The 21,676-nt window shown below is 34.8% G+C and overlaps 1 protein-coding gene across 1 annotated transcript in view; it reads left to right on the top strand.

The window, feature by feature from the left end:
- Nucleotides 1–21,676, top strand: part of THSD7A (thrombospondin type 1 domain containing 7A) — a 320,868-nt gene that overhangs the window by 260,034 nt on the left and 39,158 nt on the right. The window contains exon 14 of the mRNA XM_049776115.1: nt 20,893–21,071. Coding sequence (XP_049632072.1) covers nt 20,893–21,071 — 179 coding nt within the window. The remainder of the gene's footprint in view (nt 1–20,892; nt 21,072–21,676) is intronic.

Here is a 21,676-nt window from a genome sequence, read left to right as displayed (position 1 = left end):
CAAGGAAGAGGGATATAGTTCTGAGAGTTGGATTGCTAGGTCACAACTAGCATTTCTCATGCTACATTGTTCCCAGAGAACTATTGTGTGCCCTGAGCACCAACTATAGTGCTGATGTTTTCTGAGCACTGAGAATTGGGTGGCCTCTGAGCATCACTGCACCAGAATAACCCACTGCTAGGATCAAGCAGTGACATCACTCTATATATTGGACCAAACATTGCCAGACTTGGCCTCCAAGGCCCTTCAGCACTTCTTGGGAGCTACACTGACACCAGTAAAAGTAACCTATCTGTGCCAGTAAAGTTGTGGTAGTTTTAAATTTAATTTTTAAATAAAATTATTTTTATGTTTACTCCATTTAATCATAATTTTATATAAGACCAAGTTAACTTACAGCAAATTATTTAACTTCTATAAAAATTAAATGCATACACCTTATGGACTTTTTCAGTGATTATTAAGATGAAATCTGAGTAACTGTATCCACATAATAATTTCATGTTTACCATAGATGTGATCTTTAAAGCTTTAAGACTTTAAAGCATATAAAAATATTTTAAAAAATATTACATTTTATGTTTTGGCAAGAAATGGGGAATGAGGGTTGTTATTTGCTTATACATCTTTCCATATTTAGAAATGGAGATAAAAAGGTTTACTATCTGTATCATCTCTTATATTCCTTGACATCTACAGGATTGGGGTTTTCTACACTGTTACATCCCACTTAGAAGAGGGAGTTGGGAAAGGCCTGTAGATCCGAGTTCAAGAGAGAATAAAAAACGAAGGGTAGATACAAAGCAAATAGCATCTTGCCAATGTTTTATCTCCCCCTCCCTCGCAGACTGGCTGAACTGCTCTGGTCATTACCCTGGTTTCCTTCCCTACTGTACCAAGTTATTTTTTTATATTCGTGTGGCAGGGGGCATGTCCAAGGGCCTTGTCCAGGAGGAGTGTTCAGGGCAAACTGTCATTACAGTGGGGTATCCAACAGCTGTGCCCAAGTCCAATTGCCATTACATCAACAAAAACATAGCATAAAGTGTTTTCCAAATACCCACTCCCCAAACACACACCTCCATACCAATTTTAATTTTTCATAGTTCAAAAATGAGCCTAGATCCAGGAAAATAACTCAAAATTAGAACTTTAATCTCACATAACTTTGTTATACATACTACACTTTATTTATAACTTGTACATATTCAGACTACAAAAATCTGCCCTGGATCTCAATCCTGCTGAAGGAAAACTGACATAATGTGGAATACTGAATTTCTTTCCTGCATTACTGAAAATCTACATAAACCACTCTGGAATTTATTCCTATTAAAACATATACACACACTCATACATGCATACAGACCCAATTTAATACATTATGTTATCTTCATGACTGGTATAGTGAGAATTATATTTGTTAGTGTGTTTGGTTTTAGTTTGGGGCCACATCCAGTGATACTCCAAGCTTATTTATGATTCTGCACTCAGGGAACACTCCTGGCAGGGCTTGGAAGTCCAGAGAAGGTGTTGGATATCAAACCCAGGTCAGCTGTGTGAAAAGCAATCACCTTTACTGATTTAATATCTCTCCAATCCCTATAGTGAGAAGTTACAAAGTTAAAAGCATTACGTTTAGGAATGTAATATATAAATTATTCTCCAATAGACTCATAGTTTATATTAACAAAAAGAACACCCAAGGTTGAGAGACCATTTTACCTCAAGTAATTCAACAATTTGCCTGATGACAGAGGCTTTTTTTTAAAAATTATGTTGCAAAAGAAAAAAATAAAGTAGAAAAAAAGAAAGGAAGGAAGAAAGAAAGAAAGAAAGAAAGAAAGAAAGAAAGAAAGAAAGAAAGAAAGAAAGAAAGAAAGAAAGAAAGAAAGAAAGAAGAAGGAAGGAAGGAAGGAAGGAAGGAAGGGAAGGAGGAAGGAAGGAAGGAAGGAAGAAGGATGAGGAAGGAAGGAAGGAAGAAGGAAGGAAGGATGGAAGGAAGGAAGGAAGGAGGAAGGAAGAAGGAAGGAAGAAGGAAGGGAAGGAAAGAAAAGGAAAGAAAGAAAAGAAGAAAGGAAGAGAGAAAGAAAGAAAGAAAGAGAAAGAAAGAAAGAAAGAAAGAAAGAGAAGAAAGAAGAAAGAAGAAAGAAGAAAGAAAGAAAGAAAGAAAGAAGAAAGAAAGAAAGAAAGAAAGAAAGAAAGAGAAGAAGAGAAAGATAGAAAGAAAGAAAAGGAGAGAGGAAGTAAAGAAGGAGGAAAGGAAGGATAGAAAGAAGGAACAAAAATGGAAGAAAGAAAGGAGGGGAGAGAGGCAGGCTTTAATAATAAATGTATGTATGGGTGTATATATAGTAAGTACCCTGACACTGAGCAGTTCACAGAATGAGAGTAATAACAATAACAAAACCCCACAGTCATTAATATTAACACTAATACTGAAATTATATAAGAAAATATGTATTTAGGAGATATAAATAGATGTGACTTCAGGTATCTGTCAAACAAATACAAAAATAGCATGTATGGTAGTTAGATAAATTTACCTGAACACTGTACTATGAAGATTTTAATTTTCCAATGTTGTTAGATGCATAACTTTCCAAGATTTATGATGTTTAATATATTTGTTGGGTTTCATTTGCTCATCAATTTTTGAGTTTTCAAAACACAATTAACTAATATTAAAGAATGTTCTATTATTTGGATTTAAAATTTAAAACATTTTCATTTTTTTAACTATTTTCAATTACCTGAGCATTATAGACAAAGGTTTAGCTAATTATTCTCATTCCTACTTTCTGTCATGTGTATAATAATACACATTTAAGTTAAGGTTTTTGGGATCACTTTGGAGGGAGGGGAACACCTAGTGGCGCTCAGATGTTTTAGGATTACTACAAGCAAAACATGCATCCTATAAACTTACTTTTGAGTTAACCCAAAATGTTTCAGAATGCCAAAATAAGTCAGAAGCAACAAATATATTTTCATGTTTTTTAAAATACATTCTTTCATATACCAAGCAGTGTACCTTTCAACAGTATAATATAGTAATTATAAAGGCTGTTGAAAACTTTTTTATCTGCACATTCTTAATTCAAATGAATGAAGACAAATGAATATATTTCTAAGATGGTTTGTCTCCGGTTAACACTTCAAAGTATTTTGTGCAGAACCAGAAATTCCAGTTATAGCAAATATGGGATACCAAAATATATGGTCAAAAATTAGGAGTCTTGGGGCTGGAGCAGCGGTGCAAGCAGTAGGGTGTTTGCCTTGCACTTGCTAACCTAGGAAGGACTGCGGTTAGATTTCCCTAGTGTCCCATATGGTCCCCCAAGCCAATAGTGATTTCTGAGCGCGTAGACAAGAGTAACCCCTGAACATCACCAGGGTGGCCCACAAAGAAAAAAAAAAAAGGAAAAAGAAAAAGAAAAAAACTAGGAGTCTGAGTTTTCCATGTGTTACCAAAAGCTTTAAATTAAAATTGGGATCTTATTAATTTTATTCTAGCCTTCCTCAGAAACTACAAATTGCCAAAGACACCAGCAGTTTGTTTAGCCTTTAAATATTTCAAATATTTGTTTTTCCAGCCTCCATGATTGTTTAGTGTTAATTGCCCTCCAAATGATCTTAGGAAAAGGCAAGAGAATGCTTATCTAGCAGTTTCCTGTAGCATTAAGGATTTTAATTGTGTTAGATAAACATAACAAGCACTTATTAAATGTTTAACACATTGGAAGATAAAAGTGAAATGCTTCATATGTACTCATTTGCAATTTGTCTGTTTCAGTGACTAGTTTGTATCTTTTAACAAATAAGTTATTTTCATTTAAAAGATGTTTTCTAAAGTATATTACTGGAAGAGCAGACATCATGTTTTTTATCTTCTTTATAAGACAATGTGAACTAGCCTGCAACTATATGTGTTAAATCTCACTACTATGAAAACTACTTCTGTTTTTCTGTTAAGCTGCATAGCAATATGAAGATCATGCGATTTTATTTCAACTGCTATTACTGAATTAAAAGGTTAATGGTTTTCTTCTGTGGCTCTTTTAAAGATTATAAGACAAAAAAGAATTCTTCTAGAAATATTTAAGTTACTTGTTATTTAACTTTAAATTACAAACATACTTTCAATAAAGCTACTGCTAGTATTTAGAAACAACTGGAATTATCATACGTGTATTTTGAAAACATTAAACATTCTTGCCACAGAATGGAATTGATTAGTAATTTTAGATATTGATACTGTTTTATTTTGTTTCTAAAAATGATTTATCAATTTATCAAATGTTAAAATTTTACTAGTTCTATTAGGAATTACATTTTTAGACATCTCATGGCACTTCAGACAAATTAATTTACTGACTGCAAAATGAAATAACTGGACAGAGAGTAAGGGACTTGGAATATATATATTTTTTGAATATATTTTAACTCAAATAATAAGGTGAATTTATCTTTCAACTTCCAAATACAATTAAAACCAAAGTAGGTTTAAATGGGTCATTGCAATCAACATTAATATTTCCACACTCTCATAGATTTTAAATCTTTTCCCTCCTCTCTTCCCTTTGGGGTTGCATTGGCTGGAGGTCACACACTTGCTTGGTTTTGTAGTACTCACCCAAGGCCATTCATCTGGTTGCAATTTTTAAGTGTTTGCCCACAGTACTCACTAGGGGATCATATTCTTAGTTGTGTTGCTCTTGCATAGCATAGTTGTAGTGTTCCCCAGGGTCCCTTATAATGTTCCTCAGGTTCGCATGCCTAACCATGGTACTTGCACATCTTTAATCATAATGCTCAGGGGCATTACACACTCGCAACACACACATATTCACCCCTCTGTCATGTACCACAATGTGGTCATAAGACTGTCAAAGCACAGAGGCTGTATTCAATACAGATGGTACCAGGAATTGAGGCATTGAATTACCATCCTCACCACTGCAACATAGGCACTTTTTGCTGCTAATCAGCACCAGGGCCCCTATTTCTGCTTTTAAGATTTTAGGAAACATTATCATACATTTGTCTCATTCACTTTCTTACAAGTTCCTCCTCTGAATTATTACCAATATCCCTTCAATAGCGTAAGTACCTTCAAAACTAAAAATGAACATCTTCAGTCTTCAGTGTTTTATAGATTTAAAGAAAAACCAACTAGGACATCTTGCACTATCTGAAGCTAATTGCCCTATGGAGACTCATTACAATGTTCCTAATGCAAGCTTGTGCTTTCTACATAATACTTTCATTCTGAGGAATATACTCTGCAAAAAAGCATAAATGTTCACCAAAATAAATCTTCTAGAGTGTTGCTGGCAGGATTGCAAATAGCTGCACACCCTGAAAACTACACAAATGCTCACTAATAATAGGATGAGCAAATAAACCACAATATATTCTCAGTATAAAACCATCAATTTGAAGGAACAACATGAATGAGATTTACATCACAATGCAGAATGAAAGATGGTTATATAATACATAATTCCATTTTACATGATAATTGTTCAAAGTAAAACTGCTTTATATTGTGAGGGATGTTAGTAGTGACTGCCCAGGAAGAGAGGGGAAGTGATTAGAAGGTAGCACAAATGAGATCTGAAGTATCAGATTCACAGTTATTTATTTCACAGTTACTTCACAGGTGTGTCAATAAGTTTTTGCTTACAAGAAAATGTATGAAATACTTTATATAGAGAGAACACAATATATTTAATACAAGCCATGTTCCATAGTTTTGACAAAAGTATAAGATAATATATGGAAAGATATACCACAAAAATATTTCTTATTATGCCTGTGCCATAAATTTTCCCCTAATTACAACCCTACATACTATAAGAGAATGTGGGAAACACCTTAACAAGTGCAATGAAGTGTATCAATCTTAGTACTTAATTGAAATAATACTAACAATATAAAGAAAAGAAACTGTAAAGGTACCCTAGGAAGTACTTCAAATTTTTTCTTTCATGTGTGGATTCAAAGTTACCCAGATTAAAATAAACAGCATTGTTCTGAGTAAACAAGATGTAACATTTTTTTTTTTTTTGGTTTTTGGGCCACACCCTGTGACGCTCAGGGGTTACTCCTGGCTATGCGCTCAGAGGTTGCTCCTGGCTTCTTGGGGGACCATATGGGGCGCCGGGGGATCGAACCGCGGTCCATCCTAGGCTAGCGCAGGCAAGGCAGGCACCTTACCTCCAGCGCCACCGCCCGGCCCCGGATGTAACATTTTTTATTTTAAAGTTTCATCAGAGATAGCTAGATCCATTCTATGGCCCTACCCACCATGTGCATTTCTCCTCATGGCTTCTATGTTCAACTTATTCCAAGCAGCTTCTTCTAAGCTGCTTCTCTCTCATCTGGCTCTCTTTCAACAAGCCTTGTGCAAGGCAAACACCCTTCCCACTGTACAATCTTTCCAGCCCCAATTCTAGTCATTTTTTGAAATTTTAATGTCCGGTTCTTCCCTATCATTATTGATGTATAAAAAGGCATGGATTTTTGTGTGTTAATTTTGTAGCCTGATTGCAAAAAAAAATTTAATTTGTGCTACAAATAATGTATAATAAACCAAGGCAAGAAAATACTAACTATAAATTATCTAACTGTTGATCACAGTTTTTTAAATTATATTTATTAAAAACATTGTGACTTACAAAGTCATTCATAATTTGATTTCAATCATACAATGAATCAGGTCCAATCCTACCACAGTGTCAACCTCCTAACCTATATTCCCAGAGTGTATCCTTTACCATCACTCTTTGCCTCCTGGCCTGCCAGTATAACAGGTTCATTTTAAGCTTATATTGTTAGAGTTTAGGTCCCTTGATTTCATTTTTGTTGAATTTGGCATGGGTATTTAGTTCTGTCATTTTGTATCCCCATCAGTGCATTTGAGACAACTTGGCTTCTGGCACCAATCCTCTTTTTTTCCCCTTTTAATATTATTGAAAAATGCAAAAAAAGAGGTAAACAGAGTAATTCTTGTTCCCAGTATCTATGAAAAAGGCAAGAGGTTTAATGCTATACTTCTTGCTATTGGTGTTCTCTCATCAAAGAATTCTTTGAGGTCTAAGTCTTAGAGTGTTTTGCCTGTTTTCCTCAATGAACTTTATGGACTCAGGTCTAATCTAAACATCTTTAATGCACTTTAAAATGACTTCTGATAAGGTGTGAGATATGGGTCAATCTTTAATTTATTACGAGTGGTTACTCAATTGTTCTAACACCATTTGTTGAAGAGAATGTCTTTATTTAATTTCAATTTTTTGGCTCCCTTGTCAAAATTTAGTTGGCCATATACTTGTTTGTTTTTCCCCCACTGATGATTCTGTAGTGACTCATTGGTATGAAACTCTGCCTTTGATCCAATACCATGCAATACCATCACTATGGCTTGAAATTAGGTAATGAGATGCCTCCGAGTATTTTGTTTTCAATATTGTTTGGCTACCCTATGTCTTTTGTAGTGCCACATAAACTTTAAATTGATTGTTTTAAATCCTTGAAGTATTTTTTCTGAATTTAAATAGATATTACATTGAATCTATATAGTAGTTTAGGTAAGATGGTCATTTAGATGATATTGATTCTTCCATTTCATGAGCATGGAGTGTTCTCCTATTTCTTTAAGTCTTCTTCAATTTCTTTCTGAAGTGTTTTGATGTATTCATGGTGTATGTCTCTTACCTTCCTTGTTAGGTTGATTCATGGTACTTAATAGTTTTAGACATTATTTTAAATGGGATAGACTCTTTGATCTCTTTTGTCTCTGAGTCGTTATTTGTATAAAAGAATGCAATTGTATTTTGTTTATTGGCTTTGTAGGTGACCACTTTGCTATAATGGTTTATTGGTTAATATGGTTATGTTGGTTTATTTATCTAGGAGCTTTTCTGTGGATTCTTTAGGATCTTTGATGTATATTATCATGTCATCTGCAAATAAAGATAGCTTGACTTCCTCTTTTCCCAGTTTGGATTTCTTTGGTATCCTTCTTTTATCTGATTGATTGCTATTGCTAGGATTTCTATGATTTTTATTGATTGCTATGTTGAATAATTGTAGTAAAAGTGAACAACTTTACCTCGTGCTAGACCTTTGTGGAAAGGCTTTCAATTTTTTACCATAAAGAGTAATGTTGGCTGTGAGATTTTTATAGATAGCTGTTACTATCTTGAGGAAGGTTCCATTAACATCTATTTTGCTGAAAGTTTTCACAATGAATGGGTGCTGTATTTTGTTAAATTTTCTCCATCAATTGATATAATCATGTGTTTTTTATCATTCCTTTTACTGATTTGGTGTATAATTCTAATTGATTTGCATATATTGAACCATCTTGCATTCCTGGGATGAAACCCACTTGGTCATGGTGCATAATCTTTTTGATGTATTGTTGGATTCGGTTTGTTAAGAATTTTTGCATCCATGTTCATTAGTGAGATTGGTCTGTTGATATCTTTCTTGGAGTTATCTTCATCAGCTTTGGGAATGATCATGATATTAGCTTCATAGAAAGTATTAGGGAGGGTTCCTGTCTTTTCAATATTTTGGAAAAGTCTAAGGATCAATGGTAGTAATTCTTCATGGAATGCTTGATAAAATTTGCCTGTAAATTCGTTGGTTCCTGGTCCATTATTCTTGGTGAGTTTCTTAATTACTATTTCAATTTTTTTACTTGTGATTGGGCTTTTTAAGCTTTCCACTTCTTCCTCATTCAGTATCAGAATATGATATTCTTTTTTTTTCTTCTTCAAAAATTTGTCCATTTCTTTAGATTCTCTAGCTCAACTGAGTATAGTTGTTATATATATAATAAGCTCTCATGAGGCTTTGGATTTCATGGGGTTCTGTTATAATCTCTCCCCTTTCATTTATGATTCTATTTATTTGAGTATTTTTTCCTTGAAAGTCTTGCCAGTGGTTTGTCTATATTTTTTATTCTTTCATAAAACCAGCTCCTGGTTTCAGTAATTCTTTGAGTTATTATCTTTGTTTCTATGTTGTTGATTTATGCTTTGGTTTTTATTTTTTCTTTTCTTCTGCTTGTGTTTGGGTTCCTTTTCTGTTGGCTTTACAGATATTTTTTCTATATGCAAAGTACTTTTCTTTTTTTAATATCTTTATTTAAACATTTTGATTACAAATATGATTGTGATTAGGTTTCAGTCATGTAAAGAACACCTCCCTTCACCATTGCAACATTACCACCACTAATGTTCAAATCTCCCTCCATCTCACCCCACCCCAACCTGTACTCTAGACAGGCTTTCCAGTTCCCCCATTCATTCACATGGTTATGGTAATTCTTAGTGTAGTTATTTCTATAACTGCACTCACCACTTTTGTGGTGAGTTTCTTGAAGTGAGCTGGTAGTTCCAGACCTCCTCTCATTGTCTCTGAGGATTGTTTCAAAAGTCACTTTTATTTTTCTTAAAAGCCATCGATGAGTGAGACTATTCTGCATCTATCTCTCTCCCTCTGACTTATTTCACTCAGCATGATAGATTCCATGTGCATCTATGTATAGGGAAATTTCATGACTTCATCTCTCCTAACAGCTACATAATATTCCATTGTGTAAATGTACCACAGTTTCTTTAGCCATTCATCAGTTGAAGGACATCTTGGTTGTTTCCAGAGCCTGGCTACTGTGAATAGTGCTGTGATAAATATAGGTGTGAGGAAGGGATTTTTGTATTGTATTCTTGTGTTCCTAGGTTATATCCGTAGGAGTGGAATAGCTGGGTCGAATGGAAGCTCAATTTCCAATATTTGGAGAAATCTCCATATCGTTTTCCATAGAGGTTGGACTAGACTGCATTCCCACCAGCAGTGGATAAGAGTTCCTTTCTCTCCACATCCCCACCAGCACTGATTGTTCTCATTCTTTGTGATGTGTGCCACTCTCTATGGTGTGAGATGGTATCTCATTGTTTTGATTTGCATCTCCCTGATGATTAGTGATGAGGAGCATTTTTTCATGTGCCTTTTGGCCATTTGTATTTCTTTTTAATCAAAGTGTCTGTACATTTCTTCTCCCCATTTTTTGATGAGATTAGATGTTTTTTTCTTGTAAAGTTCTGTCAGTGCCCTGTAAATTTTGGATATTAGCCCCTTATCTGATGGGTGTTGGGTGAATAGTTTCTCCCACTCAGTGGGTGGCTCTTGTATCCTGGGCACTATATCTTTTGAGGTTCAGAAGCTTCTCAGCTTAATGTTTTCTCATCTGTTGATCTCTGCTTCCAATTGTTTGGAAAGTGCAGTTTCCTCCTTGAAGATGTCTTTGGTCTCAATGTCATGGAGTGTTTTACCGATGTGATGGAGTGTTTTACCGATGTGTTGTTCTATATACCTTATGGTATCAGGTCTGATATCAAGGTCTTTAATCCATTTTGATTTTACCTTTGTACATGATGTTAACTGAGGGTCTATGTTAGCTTTTTTGAAAGTGGCTAACCAGTTCTGCCAGCACCACTTGTTGAAGAAGTTTTCCCTGCTCCATTTAGGATTTCTTGCTCTTTTGTCAAAAATTAGGTGTCTGTATGTCTGGGGAACATTCTCTGAGAATTCAAGTTATTCCACTGATCTGAGGGTCTGTCTTTATTCCAACACCATGCATTAAATCTGTATAATGCTTTGGGTAGTATTGCCATTTTAATTATGTTAATCCTGCCAATCCATGAGCAGGGTATGTGTTTCCATTTCTGTGTGTCTTCTCTTATTTCTTGGGGCAGGGCTTTGTAGTTTTCTTTGTATAGGTCCTTCACATCTTTGGTCAAGTTGACTCCAAGATATTTGAGTTTGTGTGGCACTAATGTGAATGGGATTGCCTTCTTAATGTCCATCTCTCCCCTATCATTATTGGTGTATAAAAAGGCCATTGATTACTCTGTGTTAATTTTGTAGCCTGCCACCTTGTTTTATAAATCTATTGTTTCTAGAAGCTTTTTGGTAGAGTCTTTAGGGTTTTCTATATAGAGTATCATGTCATCTGCAAACAATGAGAGCTTGACTTCTTCCTTTCCTATCTGGATTCCCTTGATATCTTTTTCTTGCCTGATCGCTATAGTAAGCACTTCCAATACTATGTTGAAAAGGAGTGGTGAGAGCAGACAGCCTTGTCTGGTACCAGAATTTAGAGGAAAGTCTTTCAGTTTTTCTCCATTGAGGATAATATTTGCCATTGGCTTGTGGTAGATGGCTTCAACTAGATTGAGAAAGGTTCCTTTCATTCCCATCTTGCTGAGAGTTTTGATCAAGAATGAGTGTTGGACCTTATCAAATGCTTTCTCTGTGTCTATTGATGTGATCATGCGATTTTTATTTTTCTTGTTGTTGATGTTGTGTATGATGTTGATAGATTTACAGATGTTAAACCATCCTTGCATTCCTGGGATGAAACCTACTTGGTCGTAGTGTATGATCTTCTTGCTGATGGATTGGATCCTATCTGCCAGGATTTTGTTGAAGATCTTTGCATCTGCATTAATCAGGGATATTGGTCTGTAATTTGCTTTTTTGGCAGCATCTCTGTCTGGTTTTGGTTTCAAGGTGATGTTGGCTCCATAAAAGCTGTTTGGGAGTGTTCCCATTTTTCAATTTCATGGAAGAACTTGGCTAGGATTGGTAGTAGCTCCTCTTTAAAGGTTTGAAAAAATTCATTAGGAAAACCATCTGGGCCTGGGCTTTTCTTTTTAGGTAGACGTTTGATTACATTTGCAATTTCCTCCATAGTGATGGGGTGTTTAGATATGCTATATCCTCCTTACTTAACCGTGGAAGGTTTTAAGTGTCCAAGAATTTATCCATTTCTTCTAGGTTCTCATGTTTAGTAGCATAAAGTTTCTCAAAGTAGTCTTTGATTACCCATTGGATCTCTGCAATATCTGTCGTGATCTTCCCATTTTTATTTCTAATATGGGTTATCAGGTTTCTCTCTCTCTCTTTCTTTGTGAATTTTGCCACTGGTCTATCAATCTTATTTATTTTTTCAAAGAACCAACTTCTGCTTTTGTTGATATTTCAGATTTTTGGGGGGGTTTCCACTTCATTGATTTCTGCTTTCAGCTTTGTTATTTCCTTATGTCTCCCTATTTTTGGTTCCTTTTGTTGGTCATTTTCTAATTTTATGAGCTGCATCATTAAAGTATTCAGGTATGCCCCTTCTTCCTTCCTAATGTGTGCTTGCAAAGCTATAAATTTTCCTCTCAGAACCGCTTTTGCTGTGTCCCATAGATACTGGCAGTTTGTGTCTTCATTGTCATTTGTTTCCAGGAAAGTTTTGATTTCTTTTTTAATTTCATCTCAGACCCACTGGTTGTTCAGTAGCAGGCTGTTTAATTTTCAATTGTTAAAGATTTTCTTCTGCATCCCTTTGTAGTTCACATCTAATTTCAGAGCCTTATGGTCAGCAAAGGTAGCCTGCAAGATTTCTATCCTCTTTATTTTTTTGAAAGTATGTTTTATGTGTCAGCATGAGGCCTATCCTGGAGAATGATCCATGTACATTGGAGAAGAATGTGTATCCAGGTTGTTTTTGTGGTGGAGTGTCATATATATATATATATATATATATATATATATATATATATATATATATACTAGTCCTCTTTCTTCCATTTCTCTTTTCAGGGCTACTATGTTTTTGTTGGGTTTTAGTCTGGTTGATATATCAAGTGTTAACAGGACCGTGTTGAGGTCTCCCACAATGATTGTGTTATTATTGATGTCTTCTTTCAGATTTGTCAATAATTGTATTAGATAGAGTGTCATATATATATATATATATATATATATATATATATATATATACTAGTCCTCTTTCTTCCATTTCTCTTTTCAGGGCTACTATGTTTTTGTTGGGTTTTAGTCTGGTTGATATATCAAGTGTTAACAGGACCGTGTTGAGGTCTCCCACAATGATTGTGTTATTATTGATGTCTTCTTTCAGATTTGTCAATAATTGTATTAGATAGTTTTCTGGTCTCTCATTGGGTGCATATAGGTTTAATCGTCTGATTTCTTCTTGTTGTACATATTCCTTGACTAGTACAAAGTGTCCATCTTTGTCCCTTACCACTTTTCTGAGTATAAAGTTCGTGTCATCAGATATTAATATGGCCACCCCAGCTTTTTTAATGGTGTTGTTTGCTTGGATGATATTCCTCCAGCCTTTGATTTTGAGTCTATGTTTATTCTGATTATTCAGGTGTGTTTCTTGTAGGCAGCAGAAGGTTGGATTCATCTTTTTGACCCATTTTGCTACTCTGTGTCTTTTAATTGGTGAATTTAGTCCATTGATATTGAGGGAGATGATTGTTTTAGAATTTAATGTCATCTTTGTAGATAAGTTTGCTGTGTTTGTTGGTCTCTCTTGTCTTAAAGTAGACCTTTCAGTTTTTCCTTTAAGGCTGGTTTTTCATCTGTGAAGTTTCTGAGCTGTTGTTTATCCATGAAGCTATATATCCTTCCTTCAAACCTGAACATGAGTCAGGCTGGGTGCAGTATTCTTGGTGAGGCATTCATTTCATTCTGTCTTGTCACAATATCCCACCACTGTCTTCTGGCTTTGAGAGTTTCTTGTGACATGTCTGCTGTAAGTCTTAAGGATGCTCCTTTGAATGTAATTTCCCTTTTTGATCTTGCTGCTTTTAGTATTTTATTTCTATCTGTGGGATTTGTCATTGCAATGAGGATGTGTTTTGGGGTGTTTTTCTTCGGGGTCTTTTTTAGCTGGTACCCTTCGGGCATGCAGGATTTTATTGCATGTAGTCTTTATCTCTGGGAGTATCTCTTTGATGATGTCTTTGACAGTTGATTATTCCTGGGGATCTCTTACCTTGACCTCTGGGACTTTAATGATTCTTATGTTGCTTCTGTTGAGTTTATCAAAGACTTCTATTTTCATCTGTTCATATTCCTTGAGTACTTTTTCCATTGCCTGATTGCTTGTCTTAAGGTTCTTTTTCAATTTCTTCTGCTGTGTTGAGTTTTTCTGCATCTCATCTTCCAGCACGTTAATTCTGTCCTCAGCTGCTGTTAACTTGTTGGAGAGGCTATCCACTGAGTTCTTCAGTTGAGCTACCGTGTTTTTCAGATCTGTAATTTTACTTTGGACTTTTCTGATTTTTGTCTTTGTGTTCTGTTCAGATCCATCTATGCTTTCTTTTAGTTCTATGAACATCTTCCATATTTCTATTCTAAGCACCTTATCTGAGAGGTTAATCTGATGGTTGGAATTTTTTGGGTCATCCGAGCTATTGTCTCCATTCTCTGTGCATGGTGTTTGCCTGCGTGGTTTCCCCATTGTCAAGCTTGTAGTGTAATTTTTTTCTGCATGTTGTGGTGGGGTTCATTGGTTAAAAAGAGTGTGTGGCCACAAAGCGGAGCGGCCACTCTCTTCTGGGGCTTCTAGGTGACAGTTTTTGGGGGTTCACTTCCCAGGGTTCTGAGGAGAGCTTCAAAAATTCAGGAAAGGCAGAGAAGCACAGGACATATTTCTCTTCAGATCCTCAGGGTCCTCAGAAGAAGCACAGCAGGGCAGAATCTACACAGGTAGAGCTACCAGCACTTTGCCTGGCAACCCCCACAGCTAGTCAGTTCTTACTCAGTTTTTTGGGGGGGTTCACTTCCCAGAGCTCTGAGGAGAGCTTCAAGAATTCAGGAAAGGCAGAGAAGCACAGGACAGAGTTCCCTTCACGTTCTCAGGCTCCTCAGAAGAAGCCAGCTTTACAGATATTTTAGGTGTTCCTTTAGGTTGTGGATTTTGTCTTTTCTTCTTTCTTTTTTTTTCTTTTTTTTTTAATTTTTATTGTGACCAAAGTGCATTACAAATCTTTCACAGAATTATTTATGGTACATTGTGACAATGAATGAGGGTCATTTCCACCACCAGTGTTGTCCTCCCTCCACCTCTGTTCCCAGCATGTATCCCATATCTCTCTCCTTTACCCCCCAGAATACTAGTGTATTTGGTCTCCACTTTACAGCTTGTTGTAAATTGGGTATCTATTCTATTGTCGTTTGAGATAAAAAAAAAAATAAGAAAAAGGGAAGAAAAAATTTGGTAGCAACTATCAAAAAAAAGGAAGAGAAAAAAAAGAAAGAGGGAAGAAAATGGAGGGGAGAAAAAAATGCACCCGGCAAAGAAAATAATTTCCAAATAATAACCATAAGAGTGAAAAGACAGAAAAAAGTGGAAGGAAAATAGTCAAAAACTACAAATCAAAACAAAAGAAGGAAAAAGAAGGGGTGCTGGAGTGGCAGGGTTTGGAGTTCCCCCACTTTTTTTGCATAGGCACAGTAAGCATTGGGGAAGAAAGGGAATTCCCAAGGCCTAAGAGATTCAGGGTTTCTCCATCCTTGAGGCATGCCATCATGGGATCAATCACTGGCTCCATATATACTCATTACCCCATTCCAAGGGCTTTTTTGTGGTGCCAGGAAACTTTCCTCTCAGTTGTGGATGAGAAAAATCAGGCAACTGTAGCTCGCGATCTTGGTATTTGTGCAGGCCATAGGACAGGGTCTAGGATAGAGTCTTTAAGGCTCTAGAGGTTCTGTTCCATCATTGTTGTTGTGTTCAGTCTTCTGTAACAAGTGCTCCCTGTTTTCGTTCAGTCCCTAAGCTGAAGCCTAGGATATTATGAATCCAAAGGTTCAGCTCAGTCTCTCTTGTCCAAGTTGGGCCTTTGCAATAAGAAATCTTGTTTTATGGTTTTTGGTTTTTTTTTTTTTTTTATATATAAGAGTCTGGGCTACAGCCTAGGGTAAGGTTTTCCTTATTGGTCCCAAGGTAAGTTCTGCCAAGGCACAGTTGTGAAAGTCAGTTTTCTGTAGTTGGTTCTCTTATTTTTCACAGTTCAAAGGACGATACATCTTCTGATTTCCATTTAGTGTTAGGTGATGTGATAGGACAACCCGGTCTTTTCTTCTTTCTTAATGTAAGCCTATATATATATACACACACATACTGGTATGAGCTTCCCCCTAAAAACTACTTTGCGGTGACCCATTGATTTTGGCAATTTGTTTCTTCATTATCATTAATTTAACATAACCTCTTTATTTCTTCTTTAATTTTCTCTTTGATCTAGCTGTAGTGGAGCAGCACTTTGTTTAATCTCCAGGTGTTAAATTCTTACCACATCTTTTTATAGTCAATCTTGTTCTTTGTGGCATAGTGGTCTAATAGGGTGCTTGGTATATTTCTTATATTTGTAACTTTATGTTACATAAACATAGACTTGTGTCCTATAATGTGGTCTATCACAGAGAAAGTTCATGTGCACTGGAGAAGAATATGTATTTAGCTTTTTGAGGATGAAAGTCTGTATAGATCCATTTGTCCTAGTTTCTCAGTTAGGGCTCTTATACCTTGTGGATATGTTTTTATGCTTAGTGATCTGTCTAGTGGTGATAATCATGTGTTAAAATCTACCACTACAATCATGTTTCTGTAAGCAAAATCCTTACATATTTTGATGACTATATTTGGTGCATAAATTTGATCAAAGTTAGTACTTCTTGGTCTATTATTCCTCTGATCAGTATGCACTGTCCAACTTTGTCTCTAAATACTGTCTTGAGGTCAAATACAATTTGGTATGATATAATTATGGCTAACCCAGTTTTTGTTTTTGTTTTCCAGTAACTTGTATAATTGTTTTCCATCCATTTACTCTGAGTCTGTGTCTATCCTGAAATTTTAAATATGTTTCCTGCAGGCAGCAGATGACTAGATTTTGTTTCCTGATCCAAGCCTCTACACTGTGCCTTTTGATGGCACAGAGTCCATTAAGTGACATTAAGGAAATACTGACAGGAAGGATTGTTGTGTCATTATATTTTGTAGGGTTGTTCCTATTACAATTGAGTGTTTGGGTTATATAATTGAGCTTTGATTAGCCCATTTAGAGTTGGTTTGGTTAGCATGAATATTACAAGATCTCTTTTTTTGTCTGAGAATGTTTTAGCCCTCCCTTCCATGTAAACAAGAGGTTTGCTGGTTAGTGGACTCTGGGTTGCAAGTTTCTTTCATTCAGTAGTTTGAATATGTGATTACACTCTTTTCTTGCCTGGATTGTTTCAAATGGAAGTTCTAGTTTGATTATTATGTTCTTTCCTTTATACTTAAGGTTTTTCTTCTCCCTTACTGCTTCATAGAGTCCATCTTTTTCTTTGATTTTTGGAATTTGGATTACTATATGTCTTGGTGTTGTTCTGATAGGGTATATTTTATTTGGTACATTTTTTTTTTTTGCTTCTTGGATTTGTAGAGCATCCTCCTTCCAGAGAGTGGAAAGGTTCTCTGCTATCATTTCCCTCACTACTTGCTCTTTCCTTTCCCTTTTTCCTTCCCTTCTGGTTTTTCTATAATATGGAGATTTTTCTTTTGTCTATGTTCATTGAATACCTTACATTTTCTTCCATTGTTTTGTCTCACCTTTCTTTTTGACTTCTTTATCAATGCTATATTTTATTTTGACTTCAAGTTCATCTATGTCATTCTGCTACTATGAAATGTTAACATGTTTTTTAGTTGCTTCAATTTCATTTATATGAATTCACTCATCTTCTGAAATTGTTCTTTGAGTTGGTTGAATTGTTCATCTACAGATAACTAATTTCACAGGCTATGGGCCTCCTTGATTTCTGTTGTTAAAACCTTAAGTGTTGGTTTTAGGTCCTCATCTATAAGACTCAAGCATTTTGGTGGACTTGAAAATTTGCTAGGATTTCTCTCCATGTGTTCAACTTTAGGTCTCTTCCTTAGTTTCCCCCATTGTTTATTTGCAATTGGACAGTTGGAATTCTGGAGTTTCAGAGTGTTTAAAGAAATGATCTACTAAACATATTGTATAAAAGGTGGTTAGAGGTATATTTGCTTTAAAGTTTATTTTCCTAAAGAAGTCAAGTTATTTTAGTATGATAAAAATATTGCAAACTAATTCATTGGTTTGTTCAAATGAGTTTTGTGCTATATATTTTTAGGAAAAAATGTGTAAGGTACAATCTTTCTGGAACTATCTATGTAAATTGAAATGTCTTCACACAGACATGCAAGATTTTTGGAAAGAGGAGGGTTAATGGGAGAGACCGGAAGGGCCCTCTCTTTGGACTGAATGTTAGAGGAATCACGATAGGCAGCAGGGCTCAGAAGCTCTGTTGAGTACTTTTAACTCAGTCCACTGTGAGCACAAACTCACAAACTCATGAATTTGTCATATTAGATTTTTTATGGTTTTATTTCACTATTGTTTTTAAATCATATTTTTTCTTTCTCATTCAAATATATCTGGGGTAAAAGAATATAATGCTCAGAAATAAACTCACCAAAGGAAATGTATTATGTAGGCACTGAGAACTAAGAACTATCACTGAAAGAATTTAAAGAAACTCTCGATGAACATGAGTACTATTAGAGCTTAAGACATTTTCATAGTCAACTCCAGTTCAATCCCCAGCACTACATAGCCAAATATGAACCAGACAAACAAAAATAAATAAATAAATAAACAAGAAAATAAAGAAATCTAAATAGATGGTGGTGGGAGAAACCAAGTACCTTAATTTTTCAGATAACTGTCATCCTAACTGATCAAAAATTTTACATGTTTGAAACATAGCTATTTAAAATCTTTGCTGTTATTTTGTCAGAAATTTAAACATTGGTGTGAAGTTGCAATTAGTAATGCTAAGGCATTAAAGAAATAAAAACATATTCATGAAAGCAAAGTAGGGAGGGTCATATTTCCAAATTTCTAAGTTTACTACAATTTTATAATAATTGAGGCAGTCTGGTACTGCATAAAATTAGATAAAAAAATCAATAGAATTACTTTTAAAATCTAGAGATAAACTTACATATATGGTCCAAACAATTTATTGTAGAACGTGTAGCCTTCTCACAAATCAGTTAGGGATAAATAAATTTAAATTACATACTAAAGAATGAAGTTATATTCCTATCTTTTATCATATAAAAAGTAATTCAAGATAGTATCTACCCAAAAGTAAGAATAAAACAATAAAAGTTACTTGAAGCCAAATTAGGTATGAATGCTCCTAAATGGAATTAAGTGATATTTTCTAAATATGACATCAAAGCATTAACAACCAGCAAAAATAATAATATTGAATTTACTTTATAATTTAAAGGACAGTAAATAACCAAAGGAATAGCAAGTTTAGTAAAGTGAATAAATGGAATCACTTAGACCTTGTTAATGGTATTGTAAAATAGTATAGACACTTAGGACAATAGTTTGAAACTTATACTAACTGTTAAATAGATAGTAACCTTATGCCCCAGGAATTCTACTCCATGGTATGAAAACAGAATTGAAGGCATGTCCACACAGAAACATGTATTCAAATATCCACAGCAGCATTGCTCCTATTATAATAAATGGAAAAAATTAAATTATTTACTAGTTGATGAATGGACCAACATGCTGCTATTCAATCATAAAAAGGAATTGCTTATTTTGTAGGAGAGCTCTGAAACCTCATGAAGTCAATAAAAAAAAAACCACATAATGTTTCATTTCATTTTATGAAATATCTAGTATAGGTAAATGCTCAGTAATAGAAAGTAGATTTGTTGTTGTTAGTCGATGGAGAAAGGAGAAAATGGAAAGTGATAATTAAGGTAGAGAATTTTTGCCAGAGGTCATATAAATGGTATATAATTGGATAGTGGAAATAATTGCACAACTCAGTAAAAACATTAAAATTAAAGTATTGGCTGACTTTTATGGTATTTAAATTATATCTCAATAATTTTTAAAACCTACTTGTAGTTCCATAGTATAAATTGTTTATGAGAATCATTTTTAAACTCAAACCCTTAAGGTTTATATAAAGTGCTAAGTGTTCTCTGATACACAGACAAAACACATCCCACATCAGAATATTACAAAGGCAATCATATTTACCAAAAAAAATTTTCCTTGTGTATATATTTGCCTGTAGCACAATAGTGATATATTGATATCATTAAATGCCAAATTGGTAGTATGGTATTGTTTGAGGAAAATACTCCCATTTCTTACATCATCTCTGCATTTTTAAGTTAGTTTAATGTGTTAATTGATCAAATGAGTCCTTGACTATTCAGAAAACCTATTCCTATCTTTTTGTATGATCTTGCACTTGTTAGTCATGTCTCTGCAGTTGTTTCTTTATGTGTCCAATGTTAATACCTGCCCAATATGTTTACACACATCTATACCAACCAATACTTGCCAATATACTTATATATAAGATTTTCATGCGAATCAAAGAATGTGAAAGATGTGACTGTTCATTGAAATTGACTACACTATTAAAAAGTTAGACATGGATTAAGAGCCTTTTTTTCTCTTCTTTAGACTTGATTTTCAATAAAGGGGAAACGTAAGGTACTCAGTTAAATGATTCCTTTTGGATACTTGTTGAAAGGGTCTGGCTTTCTTTGTGAAGTAGAATGTTGCTTGGTCACAGAAATTAACTTGTATGACATTAATAGATAGGATTTTATAGAAAACTGTTATTTTTTAAATGTGTCGTTCTGGCAGCATGAAAATGATATTACATGGCAGCAGACAGGTTATTGTCAATTAAACATGAGCTGTCAGAAACTCAGAAATACTGAAATATGGTGAGTATGAATCCTAAGCAGATCATATGGCAGCTGCTCAGCTGTTATTTTAACAGAGTTGCTGTATATATGTGTCACTTTCCTGCAGTTTAATTTGTGTCCCTAATGACAAAGACATCTTTGCTTTTGCAGATTGCTGTTAAGTCAAACTTGGTCCTTCTAAATGAGCTGGAGTGATGGGTGGTAAGACTCTTATCTCACTTTCCTCCATGCAGGTTACATTGAGGAGGCCTGTATCATCCCCTGTCCTTCAGACTGCAAACTCAGTGAGTGGTCCAACTGGTCTCGCTGCAGCAAGTCCTGTGGGAGTGGTGTGAAAGTTCGGTCCAAATGGTTACGTGAAAAACCTTACAATGGAGGAAGGCCATGCCCCAAACTGGACCATGTCAACCAGGTACTCTGTATGCCACTGAAAATAATAAATATCTGTTTGTATTCACAATAATAATGATCACTTTTTAATTTTGTCCAAAAATGGAAAAAGTAAAGAGAAAATATTCCTGAAGATGAAATTTGAAACATTTACCATTAGGATGTATAAGTAAATACATGTATGCTATTTAATTCCCAGCATATATTATCGATATATTCTCAAATGTAGTAGATGAATATGATGAAATTAAATGAAAATTTAAATGGCACATATCTCTGACATGATGTCTAGGTGTTTATTCTTATAAAAATTGTATTTTAATTTGTATGCTAAGACAAAGAATATATTTCTTTTAGTTCTCCTAAACTTGCAGAAAGGGCACCTTAATTGCTGCCTTCTTAAAGTGAAAACAAATACAGTGTTTGGAATCTAAAATTAGGATTTACTTTATATTCATTTAGTATGTTTAAGAGGGATCATTTTAAGAAAAATAAAGCAAATAGAAGGACAAACAATAGAAATTCTTCTCTTAAATTTATTCGTCTTTTTACTTTATTTAGAACTTTGCTAGGCTTTGTATATTCACTTTATTAGTTGTATTAGTAGTTGTTACATCATGATGGAGG

This window comes from Suncus etruscus, chromosome 1, assembly GCF_024139225.1.
Source record: "Suncus etruscus isolate mSunEtr1 chromosome 1, mSunEtr1.pri.cur, whole genome shotgun sequence".
NCBI classification, from domain to species: Eukaryota; Metazoa; Chordata; class Mammalia; order Eulipotyphla; family Soricidae; genus Suncus; species Suncus etruscus.
Note: the sequence above shows the minus strand (reverse complement) of the source record. Positions and strands in the feature narration are given on the sequence as shown.